Source organism: Cheilinus undulatus, linkage group 18, assembly GCF_018320785.1.
Source record: "Cheilinus undulatus linkage group 18, ASM1832078v1, whole genome shotgun sequence".
NCBI lineage: Eukaryota > Metazoa > Chordata > Actinopteri > Labriformes > Labridae > Cheilinus > Cheilinus undulatus.
This window is the reverse complement of record NC_054882.1, coordinates 27,305,799-27,332,224: the sequence shown is the minus strand read 5'-3', so window position 1 is coordinate 27,332,224 and position 26,426 is coordinate 27,305,799. Positions and strand designations below refer to the sequence as shown.

The following is a 26,426-nucleotide window of genomic DNA, read 5'->3' as shown; positions in this document are numbered from 1 at the left end:
TTTTTAATTTGTTGGAAGGTAGCTCAAGTTTGTTTATGTTAGGCCTCCTTAACAGAAATGGAATTACACTAATAAATATCCCTTCCAGCAGACTTGACATCTTTTGAGCTTTGTTGTACTTTTTGGGGGCATAAAACAAGGTTGTCAGAGATCTAGACTGACAATAAAAAATCCCTCTTAGCAAACAGGCAATATCATGACTTACTAACTTACTGAAATCTGCCACAAATATCTGCATTTGCTGCCATAAAGACTGACTAAAGCAACAAGGGAAGCCTGCTGGAAGAATGAAAGCCTGCTGGAAAAAAAGAAGATATACACTTGTTTTTTGTGGTGTTTTATTCTGAGGAAATAATAAATTATTTGACAGTATGAGAATCATAAAACCTAGACTTGCCAAGATAAAAAAAAGGAAAAATTTAAATTGTCACATTTCTTCTTACAAGATAAATTTAGAAAAATGTTATTTAAAGGTACAATGTGTAATAGTTAGCCTAGTAGCATCTAACAGAAAAAAAATTTGTCAAGAATCATAATATTGGAGCAGATTATTTATAACTACGTCTATATTATGAAGTGTTTAATTACCTGAATATAGGATAATCGTTTTGTTACTCTGTGGTCCCTCGTGTGGTGCTGTAGAAACATGTAAGTTCCAAGATGGCAGACTCCATACAGGGGACCCATGACCCCAACACTAATTTAGAGAGGCCTACTAATAAATACTATGAGGGCTGTCAAAAGATTTACATTTTTAATCGCATTCTCTTTAGCACATTTTAAAATTCCACCATTTTGCATTCAGAACTGGTTTGCTTCATTTTGGATTTTTCAGCTGTTTCAAACTCGGTTATTGACTTCCTGATTTGATACAAACCTGCTTTTATCGGTAGACTGAAGATTTTGCCATGAACTTAATCATGGAAAAAGGAACTTGTTACAGATTGAAAAGAAAACAAGTGAACAGTCAACTGGAAAAAGTTTAATAACAGAAAGTACAGATGCCTTCTTACTTGTCCACTGAGCTGTTTGAATTTTTTATGACTTTATGACTGACTTATTTTACATCAAAGAGACTGCAGGGGGTGGCTGACATGGATTTGCCCAGTGGTTCCCAACCTTTTTTCTTTCAGGTCCTCCTACTTATATATAAGAAAAGTGAAATGTTTGGGGTTTTTTCTCCTACAAATTTTGACTTATTTGCTTAAAAAAATGGATTCTCTTCATTTTTTTATCTTTAGGTTGGGATTAATTTTGATATTAGAGCAGACAGACCCCCCACCCACCCCTCCATATCTATGGTGGCCCCTTGGGGGTGCCTAGACCCCAGGTTGGGAACCACTGGATTAGCCTAATTGTGTTGAAAGAAGTAATAAGGCATTCATTTAATCATGATTTAAAAAAGATTGGTGCACTAATTGTGCCCCTTGATTAATCACGATTAAGTCTATTAATCTGACAGCCCTTAATATTATGTTACATTTTTACCAAGTTTGCTTTGCTAAATGCTAATAGTCTAAATATTACACACTGCACCTTTAAAATATATAGTTAATTATACTTAGTGGAAAATTAATCAAGTTTCTCTCATGATGTAAAAGACAGATAATTTGTCAGCAGAATGAAAAGTGATTTGATTTAAATGCTATTTTACTGCTATTTTAACCAGTGGATGAACTGTTTGTTTGCCTTCATGTGCTTGGCATAAAAATACACTTGTGAGGCAATGATGAAAAGAAATCACATTTTTTAAAGAAATTGATTTTCAATTCTAAAAATGTTCGTTTTAAATGGAAAGCAATTGATAAAGCAATACTTTAAAACAGATGGCGTGTTTCATGTGACTCCACTAGGTGGCAGTAGATACGTTAGAAGTTGGTTTCAACGACTCAACGAGAAAAAGGGGTGCGTGACGGTTGGAAGGTCATTCGCACCGGAAGATGGCGCTAGTAGCTCTGGGCGTTACCTCGGACGGTTGCCTCTTGATGTTTCACGTTGACTGTAATCAAAAGCCAAGATGAGTTTTAGCATATTTATCGACGGTTTATTTTGTTATTAGTTTTAACCGCCCCGTTTTAAAAATGCCTGACGTTCAGGCATTATTTGGCTGCACTCTCGCAGCTAGTTAACATTTGGCGACTAACATTCATGAAGTCTCTACACATGCTCTCGAGCTAGCTAACCAGGACAGGCACTATATCTGAGGAGCACCATGATTAAGTGTTTGCCTGTAGAGATTCAGGGGAAACTTCGCTCCGGTGTCGCTATCCCCTCACTTCAGCAGTGTGTAGAGGAGCTTATCCTGAACAGCATCGATGCTGAGGCGACCTGTGTGGGAGTAAGGATGGACATGGAGGCATTTAAAGTGCAGGTAATCGATAACGGTGCTGGAATAAGCCTCGAAGATATGGAGAACCTGGGGAACAGATACTGCACGAGCAAATGCAGCACCATTGAGGACCTGGAGAACCTCAAGTGGTATGGTTTCAGAGGAGAAGCCCTGGCAAGTGTAGTGTCTCTAGCCACACTTGTTGAAATCTCTTCCCGGATAAGATCATCAGTGAAAACTCACGTCAAAATTTTCAAAGACGGCAAGGGCATGAAGGTATTTGAAGCAGAGACTGCTCGACCCTCTGCTGGGACAACTGTTATTGTTTGTAGCTTCTTCCACAACATGCCTGTCCGGAGGAAGAGGATGGATGCAATACTGGAGGGTGAGAGGATCAGACACAGAGTGGAGGCTATTTCTCTTATGCACCCATCTGTGTCTTTCACCCTGAAAAATGACTGCACAGGTGCTATGATGGTGCAGCTATCTAAAGCCAAAAACACCTACCACAGGTTTGTTCAGATTTACGGCCTCGGGAGAGCACAGAAACTTGGAGAAATCAGCCACACACAGGGACAGTTTGAAGTGATCGGCCACATTGGCAGAGAAGGCCATTACAACAACAGCTTGCAGTACTTGTATGTGAATGACCGACTGCTCTTGAAAACACGGATACACAAGCTGTTGAACTTTCTCCTTCGCAGGCTGAGCAGCTCGAGTAAGAAAAGCGACAGTCCAGATGGGCAGTCAGCCATAAAGAGCCCAAAGCACAAACGAAGCCAAGAGCAGCATGGAGTATACATCATCAATATTAAATGCTCTTACTCAGAGTATGACATATGTCTGGAGCCTGCCAAAACTCTAATTGAGTTCAGAGATTGGGATGGCATTTTGCTCTGCGTAGAGGAGGCGGTGAAAGCTTTCTTAAGCAAGGAGAACTTGGTGGCTGAACTTTCACAGGATGACGTGGACTATTTATCTCCCAAATTGTTTGGCAATCACGACACAGACCAAGAAGGACACGAAAGCAGCAACTGTGGCCAAGAAACTTGCAGTACATCCATACTGGATTGCAGTATTGGGGTGAAACTGGCATCAAATCCTGTCCATCGTAAGCGTAAAAGTGACAGTGTATCCGAGGAGTGTGTTTGCCAAGAGGACGGTACAATTGATGGCAAAGAAGAGACTGAACTAAGAGGGCAGAAACAGGTTGCTGAAGATGGGCTTGAAAAGGCTGAAATTGAAGGCAATAAAGAAGGTGATCGCCCACAGTGTGATCTGGAAAAACTGGAACTTCAATCTAACTTTAACGTCACTGAGGAAGAGGAGCCAACAAGCTTGGAAGTTCAGGAAGGATCAGAAGTTTTAAATATGTCAAGTCCAATCAGAAAAGAGGAAAATGAAACTCAATACAATGATACACAACAAAGCAATGCTACCTCTTTATGCAATATGACTTCACAACATGGCAACAATCATCCATTAAAACCTGATTTAAACAGTATTGGGCAAGTTTCATCAGACTGCCAAGATACAGAAGGACTTTTACAGGACTCAGCTGGAAACAGAAAGATAAGTTTGTGTGATCCATACATCCATGAAAGCCTGCAGAGTGCAGGCCAATCTAAAGACAGCAGGTCACTGATTCAGCAGCAAGATTTTGTGAGGAAACACAAAGAGAAAGACTTTGTATCAAAACGCAAAATTTCTCTGAGTGCTGATCACGACACATCTTTTCATAAACAATGCAAAGATTCTGTTCCCTCAAAGATCCCCAGAGTTGTATCAAGTCAGAAGTTATCATTATGTGAGGAGCCTGGATCTCTTGAGGAGTTTAGAAGCATGTATGGTAAATCTGAAAAATTGAAATTACCCTCACAAGTGACCCACCAAGAGGACAATACCAGACTTCCAGAGACAAATAGCTTTCTTCTGTATTCCCAGAATTTTTGTGTTTGCAAGGAAGGTAAAGAAGATGATGACGCTACAGAAAAAGATAAAGACGAAACACACAGTCTGACAGCCCTTTCAGTTCACATCAAGGTAAAACCAAACTCAGAAGAGAACAAACGCAAGAAATCATTGGCTTCTAAGCTCTGCCATTTAAAACAACACCAAGCAGATCATTCAAAAGCAGTTCTGTCCAGGACTTCCTCACAGGATAATGATGGCATCCAAGACAGCAATAGCAATGAGAATCATTGTGATACTACACAGAATGCTGAGCAAGGTTGCAGAACAGATTCTCAGCTAGCTGAGGAGGAGAAAGCCACAACATCCAGAGACTGGCTTCAACACTACGATGCATCTATAGGAAAGACAGTGTATGTCAACAAAGTGACCGGGCTCAGTCGATTTGAGGACCCACAAACAGAAGAAAAACAAGCGTGCTGTATGTCTGATGTCTCCAATTTGGCAGTTAATGTTGTTTCTGAAACAGGTGAGTAAAGTTTTACCTGCTAGTTCAGAATCAAAATCAATCACATTCACTGTCATTGTTATTCTTGTCCTTTAAACTGTAGGGCTGGAGTACAGGTGTTATCCATTTCAGTTGGATCTAGTGTTGCCCTTCCTCCCAAAATCCAGGAGAGAAAGAGTGATTAGTTCAGGGCTTGATGGCAGAGGTACCTCACAGACAGATAAGACAGAAAGAAGGAAACTCACAGACTGAACTGGATGTGTATCAAAATGGATATCGGCTTGTTAATGAACATTTTGCCCATTTTAACAGATGGCCAGGAGGAAAACTTCAACTCCCTTACCTCATTTTACTCGAAATGGAATAATCCAGTTTTTGTCCGACCTCCTACGGTAAAACTTGAATATTTACTTGTATAAGGTGGTGTTTATTTATATGCATTTGAGTTATTCTGTTTGTAATATCTGCTTTCTCAACAGGTTGCTTTGGACATATCCAGCGGGCAAGCTGATGGACTGGCTGTCAAAGTCCACAACATCCTGTTTCCATACCGATTTTCTAAGGATATGATTCACTCAATGAAGGCAAGTTTAATTTTTTGACAAAATTCTACTGATGGCCCCCGTATAAGTCTTTTTGCCACTGAGTTAATCGCTTTATCTTACAGGTTATTCATCAGGTGGATAAGAAGTTTCTTGCATGTCTCATCAGCACCAAAGAAGAAGAGCAATCGGCACTTGCTGAAACTAAAGGTAAGAACAGAAACATCACTGTTTTGTTTTGTGACTTTTTTGTCAACATCTCATGCATTGTAATTTGAAATCCTAGGCAACCTGCTTGTGCTGGTGGATCAACATGCTGCACACGAGAGGGTTCGACTTGAAAATCTTATTGCAGGTAAAATAAAGAAAAGACACTCAGTGCACAGCATAGAAATTAAATATGAAAAGTTAAATCATACGCCTTGTTGTAGATTCCTATGAGGATGATCCAGATTCCCCTGGGGAGAGGCGTCTGTGTTCATCGACCATCTTGCCGCCTCTTGAGATCAGTGTTACAGAGGAGGAGCTGAGGCTTCTCAGGTGAGATTTGATAAATGTACAGTACAAGTCTCTTAGATAATGGCAGCTTTTTCAGGAGGATTTTCTGCCTGTTAAAATAGAACGTGTTTACTGCTTTGGGGACTGCTGCAGGTCTTGTTTCTTCTACTGTTTGTTCAGACTTATGGGTTTCTTTTTACTTTAGTTTAATTGTATTGTCATTGCTATATGACTTACCTTGTATTTGGCCTTAAACTCATTTGGATTTAAGAGTCTGCTATTCCCTCTTTACAACATCAGAGACAACCAGCAGAAGATTTGGCACTGGGGTGAAGGATGGCAGTAATAAAGATGACAGAAGGAGTCAATGCAGTGACGCAGCCTCATTTCACCCCCATCTTAACTCAGAGCCGTTGCTTAGCACTTTGGCTCACATGCCATCATTCAGTAACTTCAGTGCCCCAGTGTTTCTTTGCTGGCTGCCCGTGTTATAGAGGATAGTTCACTGTTAGGTTTAAGTTTTGTTTGGCGTTTTTCTTATACCTTGTTTGATTTGGACAGCGAGGTGGGGGCTGTTTAACAGCCTCAGTCTTCCTTGTTTCCTCTCTTGATTTTAAGTACAACCCCAGTTCCCCAAAAGCTAGGGCCCTGTGTAAAATGTCAATTAAAAACAGAATGCAAACTTCATAAACCCAATCGAACATAAACTCCATTTCAAACGTTGAAATGGAGACATTTTAACATTGCATGAAAAATTTTAGCACATTTTGAATTTGATGTCAGAAACATATCTCAAAAATGTAGGGACAGGGCCATGTTTACCAATATGTAGCATCCCCTGTTCTGTAAACAGCCGACTGTAAATATCTGGGAAGTAAGAAGACCATTTGTTGTAGTTTTGTGAGAGGACTGATGTCCCATTCTTGTCTGATGTGGGATTCTAACTGCTCAACAGACCTGGATCATGAAAGATCTCAACCTGGCCAATTCAGCAACTGGACTCTTCTACTGCAAAGTCATACTGCTGTGGTGGTTTAGCATTGTCTTGCTGAAATATGTAAGGCTTTCACTGAAATAGGCACTGTCTGGTTGAAAGCACGTTTGCCTAAAACCTCTAGTCTCTATACTTTTCAACGTTGATAGTGCTTTCCAGATGTCTAAGCTGCCCAGTAGCAGTAGGCATTAATGAAACCCCATACCATTCAAGATGGTCCTTATCCTCTTCAGAACACAGCGGCCATGGTTTTCAAAAAGAATTTCAAATGTTGATTCATCTGATCACAAAACAGTTTTTCATTTTGCCTCAGTCTATTTTAAATGAGCTTTTGGCCAAGAGAAGACAGCAGTATTTCTGGATCATGTTTAAATGTGGCTTCTTCTTTAAATCATACAGCTTTAACTTGCATTTGTGAAAGGACGGCTAAAAGAGCCTTGTCTCTACTTTTTTGCTGCCATCAAATTTAAAATTATGCAATATTTGTTATAAAATGTCAAAATGTTTCCGTTTTAACATCTAATATGTAGTTTATGTTCTTTTGCGACTACAGTATGAGTTTATTAGAGTTACAAACCATTGCATTCTGTTTTTATTTACATTTACACAGTGCCCCAGCTTTTTTGGAATTGTACTTTCAGTCTCTCCTAAAGCTTTGATCTTAAAGAGATTATACATCAGATTTCTTTTTTGAAACAGGGACTTAGAGGAAACTGAACCTGACAGTCACCCACCTCAGATGCTTCGTGCCATCTTTGATCGTGCATCTTCTGTACCAAAATAAACTGTCAGAAGCTAAATGATTTTAACTTACCTTTGCTTTGTCTGTGGCCGTTTTTTTTTCTTTTTCTTTTTTTTTTTTTTTACTTTGTCGATACTACACTGAATTGAGACTGGACAATATATTTGCTTTTAAGAGATAAAGGGTGCAGGTTTCACAATAGCAGAATTTGAATTTTAGTTTGACATGCATAAAAATCAAACTATGTTAATGCGTTTGATACCACCACATCAAGAAATTTTATTATAGACACCCAAACTAGTTCATATAGTTATTCTTAACTTCCAGCCTGCACATTAGAAAGGATGACTGAACACATGCTAAATTAAGATGAAAAGTGGTAATAATAGTAATGAAATTAGGCAAAAGTAAGACATTCAGTTGCAAAATATATTACAGCAACATTGATTTAACCGCAATTAAACAACTGATTGCAAACAACCCTCCTGCCTAAGTCATCCTCTAAAGTCATTTTCTAACTAAAACATAATAAAAGACACCCGTTAAGTCAAATAATGAGTTGAAATTAGCTTGTCTAGGACCTCAAACACTGTAACATGTTATTAAGCCTTGAACTCCTATTGACTCTTGTTTTTACAGATCTTGCCAGTCACATTTGCGAAGCTTAGGCCTGGAGTTGGCGTTTTCAGATGCTGCAGATCCACTGGTTCTTGTAGGGAAGGTACCACTGTGCTTCATAGAAAAAGAGAGCAATGAGCTCAGGCGAGGAAGGCCTTCTGTTATCAAGCCAATTGTGGAGGTAAGACTTCTTCAATGTCTGTATGAAAACATCTGTTTTATGACTAAAGCACCCATGGTTATCATTTGCTTTTTCCCCTTGAATCAGGAGTATCTTCGAGAACAGATAGAGGTGAGCTAGGAACAGTCTCTCTGACATCATAACCGTATTAATATCTTAAATAGCAAAGACTTAATTCTTTCTTTTTCTCGGTCTCAGTTACTTTGTTCAGCAGGTAGAGTCAGACGGACTCTACCTCTTACCGTGCTAAAGGTGCTAGCCTCCTTAGCATGCCATGGTAAGCTTTAATGCACTACTCCACATCATTAATTCAATTGTTTGTGCAGTATCATGCAGAAATCTTCATGCAAATCTCTTGTAATAGGTGCCATCAAATTCAATGACAGCCTAAGTAGAGATGAATGTTGCAGCTTGGTGGCATCCTTATCTTCCTGCCAGCTACCCTTTCAGTGTGCCCATGGCCGTCCATCCATCGCTCCTTTAGTAGACATCCTCCATTTGGACAAAGACCAGAAGGTACAAGTGGCGAGTAGAACTTCTGACTTTGTGTTAAATGCTCTACTGGAACATTTTCCATCAGAGCAATCAGATGATGACTGACTGTTATTTTCCTTGCAGGAGTTGCAGAAACCCAACCTTCGAAAGCTAAGAAGAATGTATAAAGCATGGCAACTGTATGGAGATAAATAAGTGGGTATACATTTATTTTAAAGGTGCAGTGCATTATGAATTGAACAGCCAGTACCATATTCAATGGTTAAAACAACCACAAGAACTCAAAGTCTTAAAGTGTTGGTGCTCAGCTTTTTATAAAAGAAAACAGAGCTATATTCACTACGTGCTTTCAGGCAACAAAAATGAAATACTTGACTAATTCAGCTTTATTATGCTAAAGAGGAGCTCTGGTAATTGGTGGAAAAACTGTAGGATGTTGCATTTAAATTGTTAAACCTCACATGTATTTAGAATGTAATACCAGCAAGCAGGGAGTAACATGCCAATCAGGTCATTTACATCTCACATGGTGTCTCACATCTCTCCCTTGTTTTTTGAACTGATGCTGTAACCTAAAATACACTATGCTGTACCTCAAGCGGAGTGGGCAAGTAGTCTGACACAGAGGTGGTCAGTCACCTCTTATCGTCAAGCCTCTTAGAGGCTGCCCTCCAAAAACGTTAGCATTAATCTGAAATGTCAATATTCACTTTACAAACAGCATCAAAATATCAGATGAGCATGTTTTTAAAATTGATTTGTGGTCATTCTTTACTGGCAGTAATCCCCATATTGTTTTTTTTCCATGGGATAGTTCCATTGTATGTATATTTAAAAAAGGAACAAGTGGAGATAAGGAGTTTATATTATGAGATGTTCTATTTTTTGTGATCCAGTGTCTTATATTTAGCATAAATCTTTAAATAAAAGCCCTTCCTAATTTAAGGTCTTGTTCACTCTATGTTTTGACTGATAAAGGCAGGTCTTATTTTGAGCCCCCTATGCATGCTTGTTGACAAGTTCTCGGATCAAGAATACGGAGAAAAAGCAGTATGGCAGAAAAATAAGTATCAACTTTAACATCGGTCCAAGAAAAACAGAATGACCTTGCTAGTATGAGTGCTGTTATGAGTACCAGTGTGAGAAGGAAGTTTAAAAATAAGCTGGAGATTCATGAGTGTGTGCATCCACAGAACGTGAGCATATCCTCTCAGAGTCTCCTGCCTGATGGTCTGAATAGGACTGAAAAGTTAGGGGTCAATTAGCATCCATGCATGGCATTCCCATCAGAGCTGACTACACGTTAGTACAGTGGTTCTTGACCCTTTTTTCTCAGAGACTCAGAGAAAATTTTAAGATAAGTTTTATATACTGTAGCAGTGATTCTATTAATCAGTATCACTCCCTCTCTCCCACAGTGCGGTGGGTTGACATAAATAGGCTTACTTACAAATCAAGCTTAAATAGATGATAAACAGTTTTGTGGTCTTTGCCATCTTTTCTGTGCACATTTTGTCTTAAAGTATTCAAAGCCTCATTTAAAGGCTGGTAGGTGATGCCTGTTCCAATTAACAGAACGGTCCCTTTTTAGACTGAAGTTGATAAAAGCTGGGGCTAGATTTTATGGTGTTTATTATTTTAAAGTAGATGGGACACTCAAACAACTTTGCCATTTATCACAGTGTGAGTATCTTTGTAGCATTTTGAGTTTCAGGCAGTGGTGTAGTGCCGGGTATATGAAGTATACCCTTTTATTTTTAGTCTCCATAGAGTATAACCACTTCTAAATAAAAAGTATACCCAATAAAGAGTTCATGAATTAAGAGTATACCTCAGACTAATTTATTATATAGCACTTTACACTCAACACAATTTATCCAAAGTGCTACAGTGTACATATGGAAGACAACATGAAAAGGAGAGAAAACACAAGTAAAGGAAAAAATAAAAATCAAGACTGATCGAAAAGTGGTCAAATGGAATGATGATTTTGAAAGCATAATACTACTACTATCATTACAAACATTGCTACTACTACTAATAAGACTTTCAGAAAGAAACCTTGGTTTGTTTAGTTGGCGACAAAAAGTTGATTAAAAATTAGTTTTGGAGTGGAAGAATTGTGGATGCTTAAAAAGCCAGAGAAGGATTTACAAAGTTATCACAATCAAGAAATTCAGACAGCCACACAGTCCAGAACAAGCCTGGCAGAGGAGGGAAGAGAAAGATTTCAAAGACAGCAAAGAAAACTAGTGAGAGATGTGTCTAAAGACCCCAGAACAACTGCAGAGACTCTAGTGAAGGACTTAGCCAAGTAAGGAGTTGTAGTCTCAAAGCAGAGCCCAAAGAAAAACTCCACCTCTGCAGAAGAGACTGAGGTATGCCAATGACGACTTGGAGAAAGATTATGCATACTAGAGGCATGTCCTTTGGTCAAATGAGACCAAACTAGAGCTCTATGGCCACAGAGACGTTGCTTATGTTTGGACGAAGAAAGGAGATCTATATACTCTAAAGAACAACAACCCTACAGTGAAACACAGTAGATGTATTACTTCAGTGTGTCAGGAACTGGGAATCTCCTAGAGGTGGAAGGAATCATGAAGAAAGACAGATATGTGAAGATTTTGAAAGAAAGCCTCAAGCAGTCGGCAGAAAAACTGGGTCTGGGTTGTCGCCTTGTCTTTCAGCTCAATAAGATGCAAAACATACTTGGCATCTGGTGAAGAACTACCTCCAGAAGACCAAAGTGAATGTTAATGACTGGCCTGAACAAACCCTGACTTGAGTCCTGCAGAATCGTTTGGATGAACTGAAGACCAAGGTCTTTGGCAGAAGACCATCAAATCTGGAGGACCTTGAGAGACTGGCTGAAGACGAATGGACTGGGATTCCTCAGGAGAGTGTCTGGGACTTGTTGAAAACACAACAGGTTGCCAGTATAAGGTGGGGACTGTAAAATGTAATGTATACCTACTTCTAAACAAACCATTGGTTTCCATTTGCCCACAGACTTTCTATTTGCCTGTGAACAGCACCTTTTAGTTAATATCTACATGAAGACATTTTAGGAGTTGATCAGTGGATTTGAACAGAAATCAGGAGGTTCTAAAAGGACAGAGATCAGCAGAGCACAGAAAGTCTAGACTTTTCCTAATCCCTTTCTGTAGTGAGGGGAGGTGAGGGATGATGCTGCTCTTGTCGAAGTCCTCCTCCCCTCCAGTTCCGGGTCTGGTCACATGACATCTCCGCCCCCACATGTGCACATCTCTCCTTCTAACCACCTCCTCCTCCTCCTCCTCCCCAAGTAAACAATTCAGCATCATTTCATTATGTCTGCGAGAACCCCTGGAGTCTTATCTTTGAAGAAAGGCAGACCCAGTTTGCTGAGATTATACAGAGACACGTGCCATACAGTGAAGTAAAGAAATGTGCCATGTTTCATAAAAATAAGAGTGAGAGGAGGGAATCATTTAGGAATAAATTAGCTTGTTGCGTAGGTTATTGACGTTTATCAAGTGATGGTGCTGAAAGCGCGTCGACCTTGGTGTTAGACTAGTAGGCTTGAAATAGGCTTTAAAAACAGGCTAATTTTACTCGATGAATGCATGAGAACATCGAGGTTTCACGCACATGTATAAATAGGCTCACGTTTTTCACCTCTCATGCATTCATATGAGGTCGATATTTGTGAATGGGAGTGAGAAATGCGTCTCGTGCATCGACAGCGTCAGAATTAAAACGGGAAAAATACGTTCTTGACATATTTAGTGATTTGGTGAGATAAAGAGTTGAGTTTTTGAAGAAATAATGCTTTGTTACACAGAAATATGGACCCGTGTGACAACCAGTCTGCCCCCCTCCCCCTTCGCGGATGGTACAGTCTTGGTTCATTCATAAAATTCTAGCAGAGCATAAAAGGAGGGGCTTTCATTCTAGTCGTCCAGTTACCAGGTATATACCTGGAGAGAGGAGCCGTGCTGCTCTGCCCAGCAGAAGGCCAGAGCTATATTTATCACTGATCGCGTTTTTTCCCCCCCCAATCATCCTCGTGATGTATCATAACCTGACGCCTGACATGGATTCTGTCTCTCCCACCTGCCGATCAGAGTCTCCTGCCGGGACACTTTTCCAGAAGACGCCAGATGAGGCAATCTCCCCTGCTTCCTCCTCGGATAGCAATGCAAAGGTATGAATGGCTTTTGATCATCATATTTTCAACATGCAGCCAAGGGAGGCACTCAAATTGAACACCCCCTTCAACGTGATCTACAGATGCTTTTTGTGGTTGGGGGAGGGGAAGTGGAACTGATTGATAAGGTTTTAATTAACTAGATGCGCTTTGTAATGAACACCGTATTCAATATGTTTGATGTGTTGTCAGACCAGATGTGAAAATAGGTGGGAAAGTGGCTGAATAGCAGTGCTGGCCGGGTTGTTTTGATTTCGACGTCCTGGGACTAAATGTGAGCGTGTCGATGCAGCGGTTCATTGAGAAAAATAAATCCATTCAGGAGACTCCACAGCATCCCTGCGTCAGTGTTGACGTCAGAAACAATGATAAAGTCAAATATTGATCTGGAGAAGGCTATTTTGGGTTGGGTATATTACAAAAATTAAGCACATGCAGGCTACCCCTTGATCAACACTCTTACTATGTTGTTTGATGGATTTAGTGATGTTTGATCTCAGAGAAAGAATCCCTTTAATCTGCTCCTAGCATCAAAATACAACTATTTATTAAGAAAGGAATTAGTTCTAATTATTGATACATTTCCTTTTTCAGGAGGTTGGCCAGGATATGAGCTCTGAAGACACTCCATTTGTGCCAACAGTCACTGCAATTTCCTCTACCCCAGATTTCCAGTGGATGGTCCAGCCTACGATCATTACATCTGTCTCCCCGTCTCTGGGTAGCAAGCAAGCCAATGAAGCACAAAGCTCTCACCAGGCAACACCCAAAGAGGGCGGGAGTAAAGGGAAAAATGCTGTCAGAAAGGGGAAAACAGAGCAGGTAGGTTTGCTCGGGTGAAGTTTACCTGCTATTGGACAGAATGGTCAGTGTTGTAAATTTGCATATGCCAATCTGAATTCCTTGTGTGCAACAGTGCTCATGTGCATGCGGCTGCAGTAGCGTGTGCCGGGCTGTGTGCCTTCCTCAGGCAACTTGATTTATATTCAGGTCACACAGAGTCTGCAACAATGGTCTATTTTTAGACGCATTGCAGCGAAACATGCTTTTTGCCAGCCCTCAGAAGGGGAATTGGCAACAGATGCAGTGGATTAGGAGATGAAATGGCTGGATTCTTCAAGGTAATAAGTGAATCATTTCTGTCACATCCTAGCTGTCTCCAGAGGAGGAGGAGAAAAAGAGGATAAGGAGGGAGAGGAATAAGATGGCCGCAGCAAAGTGTCGCAACAGACGGAGGGAGCTCACAGACACTCTGCAAGCTGTAAGTAAACAGTGATGCATCCACTCAGCTGTCATATAGCACCCACTGTTTGTGTTTTCCAATGTGAGTGATTTTTGGATGCTCATGTCTCTGAAGGAAACCGACAAGCTGGAGGAGGAGAAAGCAGCCCTAGAGACAGAGATAGCCAACCTCCTGAAGGAAAAGGAAAGGCTTGAGTTCATTCTTTCCACACATAAACCAATGTGCCAGATGTCAGAGGAACTGGAGTCTATTTTCCAGGAGCCTGCCGGGTCCCCGGGGCTACCACCCAGTCCAGACGAGGACAGGCTTCCAGAGGATGGCATCCAGGAAGCTCCCTCGCTCCAGGACATGGACATCCCCAGCGATCCTTCCTCAGCCATCTCTGGGAACTCCAATATCCTCCTGTGTGCCAGTGCTGACATCAACCTCTGTGATCTGGAGCCCTCTTTGGACATTAAAGATGGGCTTCTGGAGAACATGCTGCCCAGTTTGGAGGATAAAATCCCCATGGAGACGGCTCGATCTGTGCCAGACATAGACCTGAGCAGCTCTCTAGGGGTGTCAGACTGGGAGACCCTGTACAAATCTGTTTCCAGCGACCTGGAGCCTCTCAGCACCCCTGTGGTCACATCCACCCCCACCTGCAGCAGCTACCTGTCCGTGTTCACATTCGCGTGTCCTGAGCTGGACTCTCTCACAGAGGGACCAGACGGTCATAAAAGTGGGGGAGGAAAATCTGAAAGCGTTGATATCCTTAACTCTCCAACTCTCCTCGCCTTATAATGCACAGAGGGAAGTGATCTGCCTGATCTCTCTGGTTTTCTCTGGTCTGCAGGTTTGAAATGATACCACAGCGTGCTGTAACACTTCAAGGACTCATGAGATGTCTTGTGTGTAATGAAGCAAAACATATTCTCCAGATAAACAGCCAACAGAGTGATGTAGCTAAAAGCATGGCTCTTGCTTTCACAGGAGGGAAGGAATTAAGTTCTGATTTTAAAAACGCATGCTGAGAAATTTCATATAATTTTCAAAGCTTCTATATATCTGATCTGTTACTAGATCTAAGATGTAACGTGGGACTTAATGTTACAGTTTGTGTTTTGATGTCAATAGTGTATTGATTGCAGTAAATGTTGTATTTACATATTCATCCATGTTTGAGTACCTACATACCTCAATGTCATCAACTGTGGTTTTGACCTCATTGAAAGTTTTCCATGAAAACATCCAGTGCTATATACTAAATATAAATCTTATCAAGATGTAACTTATGATTTAGTTTTTTACCTTTCAGATTTTGACTTATTTGTTAAATTTAAAATAAGTGAAATGAGCATTGATTGCTTATCTATGCTGCTGAGTAATGACAATAAATCATTCAGAGTGCTTTTTGGTGCTTGTTTCTGCAGAATTAACATGGAAGTTGACATTACATCATTTCAGACTGTTTGAATAATACATGACTACAATCTTTGATGGCGTTCATAAGCAGCTGTTATGTATTTCCAGTGCAGGCCTCTGTGTAATCCTCGTCCTGTCGTTGCAGTCTGCAGCCTCAGTGATTCTTTATGGGAGGAGCGGCGCGACTTCCCCACTTCTGCCCCCACTATGTACTTTTTTACATCCCTGCTTACGTTTGGCTGGCATAGCACAAGTTCCGCATTCCCAAATCCTCCCAGATTGGGATCACGTTTTAAATCGGGCTGATGCAACGGTTTCCACTTTTTAAGATCTACTCTCGACCCTCGGCTGACCACAAGAAAGGACATTTTTGGCACCTGGGATCAAAGTCAGGTCAGTAAGCACAACTTCATAAGTCGAGAGCAAAACATTTGTTCCATAGTAAACAGCTCATTACCGCGCCACGCATCGGTCATAACGAGCAGATAGTAAACAGGCAGCTAATAGCTCTGTAATACTGCTGCTTTTAAACTACTATTCACTTCATTCTGGGAGTTTAACGCGATTTATGTGCCTAACGAAGACTTACTGAGCATGCTTAACACATTACTTTCTTTTGTTTGCACGCTCCTTCTGTAAGGAACCACGGCGTGCACATTTCAGAACAAAATGTACTTTATATGAGCTGTCTTTCCTTTATTTATGCTAGTATGCACCGAATGAGTTATTTTGAGGGGAAATCCGCTCTGAATGTGAAGCTGTAGCGTTTTATCACTGCAGCTCTCTGGTGAGAAGACAAAGTTACGTAACGTTAACATGAATGCCGCACTGAAGAAAAACTTCCGCTTTCAAGTTGACCAATGGCTTCACTGTGCATGCTGCAACACTGTGTAGCTGATCTAAGATGACTGTCGGTGAAGCGCATAGAGTTCATTACAGACAGTAATTAGACAGTCATCAGCATAAGGCCATTGTTTTCTTAGGCTACTTTTATAAGATCAGATCTAACCCTGGAGCGTGATTCAAATGGCATTTAAAGGTGCAAATCTTTTTATGATAATGTTTATGAGCTATTATAAGTTTTGGTTCATTCTAACAGATTTCTTGTGCATTAAATTGCATATTAGTTTTATTTTTCTGTTGTTTTGCGCCTTTTTAATGTGAATTTTGAAAATAATTATGTGTGAAAACATGTCCTGCAGGGCTTTGCTTTGTGTTATGTAGCCTACTTGTTCGGGGAAAACGCCGTAGTTCTCTTGCAGATTGTCCTCCAGGATTTTCCTATATTTTTCTGCATTCATATTACCCTCTACAAGTGCTCCAGGGCGCCCCTGGAAGCACCCCTGCAGCATGATGCTGCCACCACCGTGCTCCACAGTGAGGACAGTGTGTATGTGATGATTTGCAGTGATGTGCTGACCGTCTCACTGGCGAATCCATCTTGCAAAGCTCCCATCTGAACCGTTTGGGCCCGGTTAGAAAGTGACGTGACCAATCAGTGTCAAGGGGCAGTACTTTCGGTGGCAGCGGACTCGTGACGTAAGCAAGTAGCAACAGGAGGCCAGTGCAATAATGGCGAAAGAGATTAGCGTGGATGCTGCTAAAGTGCCAGTTTTATCAGATGACATTTCTTCATTAAAAGAAGAACAGAGAACAACATTGATTTGTTTTCTTTTCAAAAACGACAAACTTGTGTACTGGCATGTCTACAGTCCCCATGGTTTGTGGCATTATGCAGTTCTTTACTCCTCGGTAGGGGCACAGCTCGGTGGCTACCTCATGTGTTTTGCTGCTCTGATTGGCCCATAAAGATGTGATTGACAGAACATTCAACTTCATTTTTTTCTGTTTTGCAGCTCTTGATTTACGTATCCTATTATCTTGGATGAAAAATATATTCAGGAACATTGGCTTTCCTACGATAATTTATAATTTTTGACATTTTTTGTCACTTTCAAAAAAAACCAACCAATATTAGTTTAACAGCAAATCAGAGTGAAATAAACTGCAGCATTTTCATTCATTTAAAAATTCAGGAATTTTGGTGGGTCCTATGGCTGGACCAGTTGAGAGCCAGTACTTTAAAGGGGTTGAATATTTATGCATTTTTTTATATTGCATTACATATTTTTGTGAACTGTTACAACTTTGTAGAAATCTGTTCTTACTTTTGCATTAAGTTGTTTTTTTTTTTGCCAAAAACAACCAAATTATATTGACCATGATTAATTTATAAAATCAGTAAAAGGGTAACATCCTAGGGGATGAATACTTCTTATAGGCAGTGTAAGTTCATGCATGCATACCTGTAAAACACATACTCATACTCACACATGCACTCTAAAATTTTGGCTCTGTAGTGGTAGCTTTCATGCAAGTGGCTGCTTTGCATAGAATATAGTTGTTTATATCACATATTTGGCCAAGTGTGTCTGCCATGTGGGCTAAAGATCCCTAATTGACCTCAGATAGTAGTTTTTTGGCTGCATCATGTGCTTTGGAAATCCGCTGAGCTGTTGTTGTAATTTCCTGTGTCTTTGGCTGGCTTTGTACAAGCTCTTCTTTTATTGTTTTGAACATATTCAAATGTTCGTGCTCAGCATTTAGAAAATCAAGACATTTGCCAGGAGTGGACTGTAACATATTGAGAAATTGGTCCAAAGCAAAGCACATGTAAACAGTGTCATCTTTAATTTTTTATAAAGCTAAAAACAACTACATTTTTGGTTCAACCTTATACACATTATGCTTCATTTGGACCTATTTTACTCCCCTAACATTAAGTCAATAAAGAGGAAAGGAAACTACAGTGTACGGGTATTTCTTGGCTCTCTTAAAATAAAGGGGAATTTGTCTGAGTCTGCTTTGTATATTCATTCTTCTCTTTTGGCCTCTGGGGATTAAATAAAGTAAAATCTTGCCAACATTTTGGTAAATGGTTGCATATTCATTCCAGAAAAAAAGCAAAATAATAAAATAGCTCAATGAGAGCAGGCTCAGTATCTGGCTCCTCTAACAGAGCAGCAATTCATCAGAGGGAGCCGAGTCTGATTGCTGGAAGAGGCGGCTCACCTCTGGCAAATGCTTTCCTGAAGCCCTGTACCAGACTGTGGGTCAAGTTCACTCTCTAATTTGCTAAGTTAAAAAGCTTTAGCAAGCACATTTGTACCGTAGAAATCCTAGAGACCAGTGTTTGGTGTTTTTAATTGATCTGCTTTATTGCAGTCTGATTTTGTCTCCCGTTTTTTTCCTTTGACTCCTAGCTGTGGTCACGACCAAGTCTGACACGATGCCAGGACAAATCCCAGATCCCGCGGTGACGGCAGGCTCCCTGCCCAGCCTGGGCCCACTGGCTGGGATCTCAGCCACCACGTTGACTGACAAGCTCAAGTTTGGTGACCTCCAGGAATTCGGCACAATGCTGTCACCTCTGCACTTCCTGGACAGTCTAGGAAAAAGGCCCCTAGTCATCAAAACAGAGGTAAAGGTAACAGTGTGTAGCTGATAATCGATGATATCCTATCGGATGGAAACAGCTACCTCTGGGTATTTTGCTTTTTCAACTGAATTTTAAGCAGTTCTGAGTCATTTTTGGACGTAGCCACTGTGAGAAATGCAGATTCAACAACCAAATTATTTTTTTAAGCCTCTAATCTGATAAATTGTGGTTTTACTATCTGAGAAGTTCTCCACACGCAAAATTAACAGGATTGCTTGAGCTCAAAGAACCTTTGCAAAACAGCATTGTGTGAATCTTAATCAAGAGGGCCACCTAATGGACATAGCGTGACATGATATTGTTTAGCAGAATACTTCAACAAGTTTTTCTGTTTGTGTATTCAAGTATCTGTTTTTTCTCTGTTGACTCAGTGCTGTGATTGCAGCCAAAGGTGGGTTTTCTGACTTGAAGGGGGTGAATATTTATACAGTCACTCATTTTACATTAAATACTTTATTTAATTGACATAACTTTGTAGAAATCTGTTTTCACTTTAGCATTACAGAGTTTATTTGGAATTGTATTTGTCAAAATCCATTGACATTGACCATGATTGAGTGATAAAATCAATAAAAGGGGGTGAATACTTTTTATAGGCACTGAAGCCAAAAACCATTATACTTTAATCTCAAAGTTTTCTATCTGTGCTGTTTTTAGAGAGATGAAGAGGAGGAGAGGAGGAAACGAAGGCGAGAGAAAAACAAAGTGGCTGCAGCTCGATGTCGAAACAAAAAGAAAGAGCGGACAGATTATCTACAAAAGGTTAGATGTAGACTTTCTCATTTATTATGCTGTCATCATTTTAACCAATGTTTTTCTTTGTAATCAGTGTAACTCAGGATTTCCTCCCTCTCCTCTCTCTCAGGAGTCAGAGCGACTAGAGATGTTAAACTCTGACCTTAAAGCCCAAATCGAGGAGCTGAAGCTTGAGCGACAGCAGCTGATCCTCATGCTGAACCGCCATCGCCCCACGTGTATTGTCAGGACTGATAGCGTCAAAACCCCGGAGAGTGAGGCGAACCCCTTGCTGCAGCAGCTGGAGGACAAGTGAAGTTTACAGCTGAGAAGAAGAAACCAACAAACAGCACTTAGCTTTGGGCTTTGGTCATGGAAGAGACACCAGCCAAGTATTCCAGCCTACAGTCACAGAGCGTTACACCAAAAAGGCATAGATCCAATAAGATTGGACAGATTTTTTTTTTTTTTTCTCGCCCTCTTTTTGCTTTAGTTTTCTTTTTGGTCATCAGAACTGAAAGAACTGCCAGCATGAAGGTAAACAGGACAAGCACAACTACTCTACAGGTGGATTACCTTACATCACCCAACATTCACTATGTTATGTTACAGTGGCTCTCTGCCTTAGCTTTTCTTAGCTTTCTTAGGTCTGGTTTTCATATATTTCAAGCAGCTTAAATGGAGTTTGTTCGTAGTAAAATCTCTCTCAATCAGAAAAACACCAAAGGGTAAAGACAGCCAACTTATATGAGCAACTAATCTGATCAAATAGCAGTCTAGATGTTTCCATGTTGCTAGGTTACTTGCGTTGTTAAGTGCTGGCTCCATGTCATCCTTTTAAGGAGCTTGTGATTAAGAAAGTAAGACATTATTCTAAACACTAATCAACTTAAAAAACAACTCAGATTTGATTGATTAATGAACCCAACAAAGCATTCATTAAAAATAATTTTATTATTTTTAATATAAGGAAAATAAACTACACTGAAATCTGCTAGTTTATCAGTTTACATATCTTTAAACCCTTAAAGCCTGAAAACTCAAATAATAGCCTGAAAATTATTATTATTATTATTTTGGAACTGAAGTGTTTATTTAACCCTCTATCAAAATCCCAAAAAAGAAAAATTACCATAAATTTTAAAAATATATTTTTTTTAGCACATTTGATACATAAAGTGTTTTGGCAACTGATAATCCACTGAATGGTAGTTTTATCACTAATTTGACTGTATTCAAAAGGTTTTTACATAACTGAATGGTCATGTTGATTAGACAGAGGTCTCAGAAAAGTGTGTATCAAATATGGTACAATGGGCTTTAGGGGTTAAGTTAATAATCCAGATTTTTGTTTCTACTTCGTAGGGATTATATTGGATTGTCAATAATTGCATTGATATTTAAATCTGTTTTTATGCATTTCATTTACCTCTGGTTTCACAAAAAATTTAAAAGTAACTAAAATGTGAAGCAGAGGGTCAAATCCTAAAAGCGCAGTGGTTATGTATGCTAAAGCTACACTGCAAAATTGAACAAGTTGAAAAACATTTTGTTAAAATCAAGTTTTGAAGTAGTGAAAAAATTTTTTAGTTATCCCAGAGGAGTTGATGAAACTCAAAACATTAGAGGCAGCTGATTTCGTAAAAATTTTATGTAACTGAAAATAAATATGTGTTGTGAAGCAGGTACTTAGCCATTTTAAATAATATCAACTCAGTTTTACTGATTTATAATAAAGTTAAACTTTTTTAAAGTCTATCCACACTGTGGAAATGTTCCAACACTTAAAAATTCTGCTTGAATCCAGGTCAAAACTAATTATTAAAGCACTTTTGGTAAAGCAACATGATCTTAGTTCCCTGCTGTTTTCCCTCATTGTCATCATGTGCTTTGATCTAACTCAAGTTAGGCCAGCTTAAGTATCTAAGAATTGAACCAGGAGGTCCTCTTCTATCCTATTCAGTATACCATCTATTGTGTATTGTGGTTGCTCCCTACAGGCAGGACTTGTCTAACCGAGTGGGTAACTTCACTCATGGTGCAAAAGAGTCTAATGCCCAGTAGCATTCTGGGAAAACTATGCAGATAAAGGGATGATTGTTGAATAATGTGAGTACCACGATAAACAAAATACTTAGAATGATTGGGTACTGTTTACTTAAAACTAAGATATGTGTTCAGTCAATTCAGAAAAATAGAGCTGTCAAAGCATTTTTGGATTTTTAAGTTGATATAACTCAATTTTTTAACAAGCTTCCACTGTTGGGTCTTACAGTTACAAACAGTTTCCTTATTGTAATGAGGAGATAAAACTTCTCATTCTGTGTCCCAGCCAAAAAGGAATGCTTAATAGATTCATTCAGAACTGGGGCTGTCAGCAAGAATACATAAATAATAGATTAAGGTCTATATTTAGTGTATTGATTTTTTTTTAAATTGCTGTTAACCACATACGTTATTATTAGAGATAAGTGAGACTGGGTTTTGCCAATATTTAATATAGCAATATTTCCAAATTCATTTTCTCTAAAAGCCAGATAAGGCAAGTTTATCGTATAACACACTTCAGCAACAAGCAATTCAAAGTGCTTCACAAAAGACATCAAAACACAATGACAGGGAAAAAGATACACACCAGAAAGAAAAGTTATTCAAACAGCCAATAAAACCCACAAAAGAGCAAAACAAGAAATCAATAGAGAGAAAAGGAAGGAAAAGGTTTTAGCAGAAAACTGGAAATGCCATCTCTTCTACCCAGATACCATATTTTGTTTTCATCGTTTTGTTTCTGGTGGATCTCAATTCAGTGTTTAAAGACTCACAAGAAATTTAATTGTTCTATTAAAATGTCTTTCACAGAGTTTTAGTTTCTTCCCAGGGAATGAAAGCCTAATAACACAATAACGTTAACACTGGCCCCACTTATGACCACGGACAACTGTCCCAAAATTTATGGTAGAATTTCAATACGAACACTGAGCCTCATCAAAGAGTGGCAGGAATGAAGGAATCACAGCAATATTAGTTCCCACATATTAATTTAGTTCAGACTTAAAACTTTAGTCATTAAAACACAAATTTAAGATGAACAAATAATGACCTTTGCTCTCTAGAAAACACCGTAAAATTTAAGAAATGTGGATGAACAAAGAAAAAGACCACAGCTGACGAAGGTCTGCTCATCCTGCCTGAAACTCCACAAACTCATTCAAACATACAGTTGATATTCACAGCTGATATATTTGGTGGTAAATATTGGCAGGAATATCATATCCACTGATACTGATGATTGACTTTTTAAGCTAATATCTGCTGATACCCATGTCATATCATATTATGTGTCATTTTACTATTTTAAAAAAATCACAGAAGCTCAGTGGATAAGTCAAAGGTCACCAACACCTTGGGTTATTAAAGTTGTCCATGTATTACCTTTTCAATCCATAACAAGGACCTTATTCAGTGGGTAAGTTCATGCTATGAGCAATCAAATCAATCAACCCTAACTTCTTTTTTTCCTGCAAAATAAAAGCATGTATCCAAACAGGAAGTAAGTTGTCTTTAGTTTAAGAAAAATCCAACTTAAAAAAAAAACAGTTTTGGAAGCAAACAGTGGAACATTAAAATGCATCAAAATGGGAGATTAATTACAATTAACTACAGAAATTCAAAAGTTAACTGTGTTAAAAATCCTAAGCGTTTGACAACCCAATATGAAAAATAACTTCTCATATAATAATCATCACATACAGATAAAACATCTTGTTTTCACAATAAAATTCTAGTAAATTCTATATATTTCTATTGCAGTTACTCCAAATACTGATATATTGCCTTCATGATTTTCTGGTCCATTTTTTTCTTTTTCTTTTTTTCAAAACATTTGATGACAGCAATACATTATTTTCTTTAATCTTATGTTTTGGCGCAGGCGTCATGTATGCACATTTATGGACTGTTTACATCGTACATTATTTTTCTGTTACCATTTTGTTACTACCAGTTATGTTTAATTTTTTTATACTTTTGTATATGATGTTATATAAACATATAAGCTATGACAAAGTACCATTTTTGTATTTCCATAAAGAAATAAATGTTTAGTTTCTTTTTTATGTGATGTTTTTTGGGTCTTGAAAATTGCAAATATATAAATGATGTTGAGTTAAACTTTAATGATCAATATTATTATAAACAGTGCTATCTGGTGGTCAGCAACAGTACAACCAGCTCTACACTTCAATTCATGCATTTTATGTTATCCCTGTTTCAGGAAGAGACCCCTAATCTTAAAGATGTCTCATTTACATGTTGCATAGGGAGGAAGTGGGAGTGGGAGTGGTGTGTTTGTGGTGATGAATGTCTTGTCTGATGGCCAAAAAGCACTATTTTGGTCTCATCAGACCAAAGAACTTTCTCCCACTTGACCTTGGCATCTCCCACATGCCTTTTGGCTAAATGAAGTCCAGATTTAATGAGTTTTCTTCAATGGTGGCTTTCTCTTTGCCACTCTCACATAAAGCTTTGACTGGTGAAGAAGAACAGTCATAGGTGTTTTGGCGGCCTCTCTAACTAGTCTCTTTCCTTCACGGTCGCTCAGTCTGTGAGGACGGCCTGATCTAGGCAGATTTACATGTGCCACATTTCCTCATTTATTGAAGGATTTAACTGAACTCCTGGGGATGTTCAATGCCTTGGAAATGTTTTGTATCCATCTTCTGTCTTATACTTTACATAACCTTGTCTCTGATTTGCTTGGAGTGTTCTTTTATCTTCATGGTTACATTGACATTACTTTGTAGAATTCTGTTTTCACTTTGACATAGAGTTTTTAAAAAGCTAAATCAGGGACTGTAGAGCAGCGGTTCTCAATGTTGGGGTCAGTCCCAAGACACTGAGATGGGGTCTCCAGATGCATTAAAAAACTAACAATATTTTTTAAATCACACTATTGCCACTTTACACCAATTTTGCAAAATTTTAACACATTTTTTGCCACTTAAAACCCTTCTTTTGCTTATTTTTTAAACCCTTCCCACCACTTTTTTTCTGCCTGTCTTTGCCACTTCTGAACCAAATCGTTCCACTCTATGCCCATTGTTGGCTCCTTTGTCCCATTATTGCCACTATTAACCCCTCTTTACCACTTTTTACGCCACATTTCACAATTTGATATGCCCATTTTGGCCAGTTTTACCAATTTCTTCCAATTTCTGCCTCAGCTAACCCTTTTTTGCAAATTTATATTAAATTTTCATCCCATTTCACCAAATTTCCACCTATATTTGCCACTTTAATGCCATTTCAGCCACTTTTTAACCACTTAATATGCCTGTTTTGCCACTTTAACCAATTTTTTTTGTTATTTTTGCCACTTTTATCTCATTTTTGACACTTCTAACCAATTTCTACTACTTTTAAAATCCAATTTCACCACCTTTCCACTACTTGTTTTGCCATTATTAACCCATTTTAGCTATGTTTAACATTTTTTTTAATTCTGTTTTTAACAAAATTTTAAATTTTTAAGAGGGCTACTTACTCAACAAATGAATTTAAAAGATATTTGTTTCTTTGATAAGCATATACCAGAGCTTCATTTTACAACGGACCATGATTTTGCTGGGCCCCAGGAAGCTCTCCCATCCCCCCCCCCCCAATGAGTGGCCTTGTCTGCACATGACTATTCTTGAATGTGCATGGCTGTGTTCAGCAACCTTCAGGTACAGCGGAGGTCCCGGGTCTCTGGCACCTTTATTTTGGGGTTGTGGGCTGAAAAGGTTGAGAAGCACTGCTGTAGAGTATGTAAGGGGTTGGTAATCCCACTCAGAGTACTGTATATTTGTGACAAATCTATTTAAATTGAATGTTTGATTGAAGAACTTAAAGCATAATTCATGTTCATGTTATCATTAATCAAATAGGGCTTTGCGAATCAATGTAACCAGATTTAGTTGAGCTTAGATTTGCCATAATACACTCTTTATTAAGAATTAGATATAGTGAGTATTAAACAACAGAAGTTCTGAGCTTGTGGTGACTTAGAAAGTGAACAAGTCACCCATTGTTCAAAGGGATTTACTCTTCAGATTAACAAGGAGACGACTGAGGCAAGAGAGCCAAAATGAGACTTAAAGTAAAGCTGTAAATGCAATGTTATTAAAGCATTAGAATATTATTGGCTACTGATAAAACACAGAACAATGTTGATATCTGATTACCAATCCTAATGCCATAGGGGGTGAAATTAAACCAGTTAACATTGGAACAAATGATAAGACCAGAAACAGTGTGATTATTTGATGTAGCAGCCTATGTTTCTATATGTTGCCTTTATTGTCTGTTGGCTGCTTTTTAACCCTCATGTTTTGACTGACTGATATATTAATGTGTCTCTCTTGCTGTCATGTCTTATCTCAGCAGCTGGGTGGAGTAAAAGTCATCAGCCTTGTACCTAGTGCATGTTGCAAAGGGGATTTGTCACACAGGGTGCTGAATGAACTGAGAGCTGGTCAGTCCTCTGGTATGGAGCTAG

General features: G+C 39.1%; 3 protein-coding genes across 5 annotated transcripts; all 3 read left to right on the top strand.

Annotated features, from left to right (window-relative positions):
• Positions 1–2,007: 2,007 nt before the first annotated feature.
• mlh3 (mutL homolog 3 (E. coli)) lies at positions 2,008–12,978 on the top strand. 3 transcript variants are annotated; one of them, XM_041813041.1, is made up of 13 exons: positions 2,008–4,769; positions 4,852–4,953; positions 5,061–5,140; positions 5,228–5,332; positions 5,416–5,500; positions 5,577–5,645; positions 5,722–5,830; positions 8,164–8,323; positions 8,411–8,434; positions 8,522–8,600; positions 8,688–8,839; positions 8,942–9,013; positions 12,928–12,978. In XM_041813041.1, exons 1-12 carry the CDS (start codon positions 2,213–2,215, stop codon positions 9,011–9,013), a joined length of 3,594 nt encoding a protein of 1,197 aa, XP_041668975.1. In that variant the 5' UTR covers positions 2,008–2,212; the 3' UTR covers positions 12,928–12,978. The 3 variants fall into 3 exon arrangements, with proteins under 3 accessions (XP_041668975.1, XP_041668974.1, XP_041668976.1); XM_041813040.1 differs by lacking the exon at positions 12,928–12,978 and having other exon boundaries at positions 8,942–9,763; XM_041813042.1 differs by lacking the exons at positions 4,852–4,953; positions 12,928–12,978 and having other exon boundaries at positions 8,942–9,763.
• Positions 11,493–15,642, top strand: fosaa (v-fos FBJ murine osteosarcoma viral oncogene homolog Aa). Its single transcript, XM_041813043.1, has 4 exons — positions 11,493–13,007; positions 13,605–13,832; positions 14,164–14,271; positions 14,368–15,642. The coding sequence occupies exons 1-4, from the start codon at positions 12,693–12,695 to the stop codon at positions 15,034–15,036; spliced, it is 1,320 nt and encodes a 439-aa protein (XP_041668977.1). The 5' UTR covers positions 11,493–12,692; the 3' UTR covers positions 15,037–15,642.
• Positions 15,643–15,872: 230 nt separating this feature from the next.
• On the top strand, positions 15,873–23,954 carry jdp2a (Jun dimerization protein 2a). Its single transcript, XM_041813418.1, has 4 exons — positions 15,873–16,050; positions 18,921–19,138; positions 19,814–19,918; positions 20,022–23,954. The coding sequence occupies exons 1-4, from the start codon at positions 15,963–15,965 to the stop codon at positions 20,205–20,207; spliced, it is 597 nt and encodes a 198-aa protein (XP_041669352.1). The 5' UTR covers positions 15,873–15,962; the 3' UTR covers positions 20,208–23,954.
• The last annotated feature ends 2,472 nt before the right edge of the window (positions 23,955–26,426 follow it).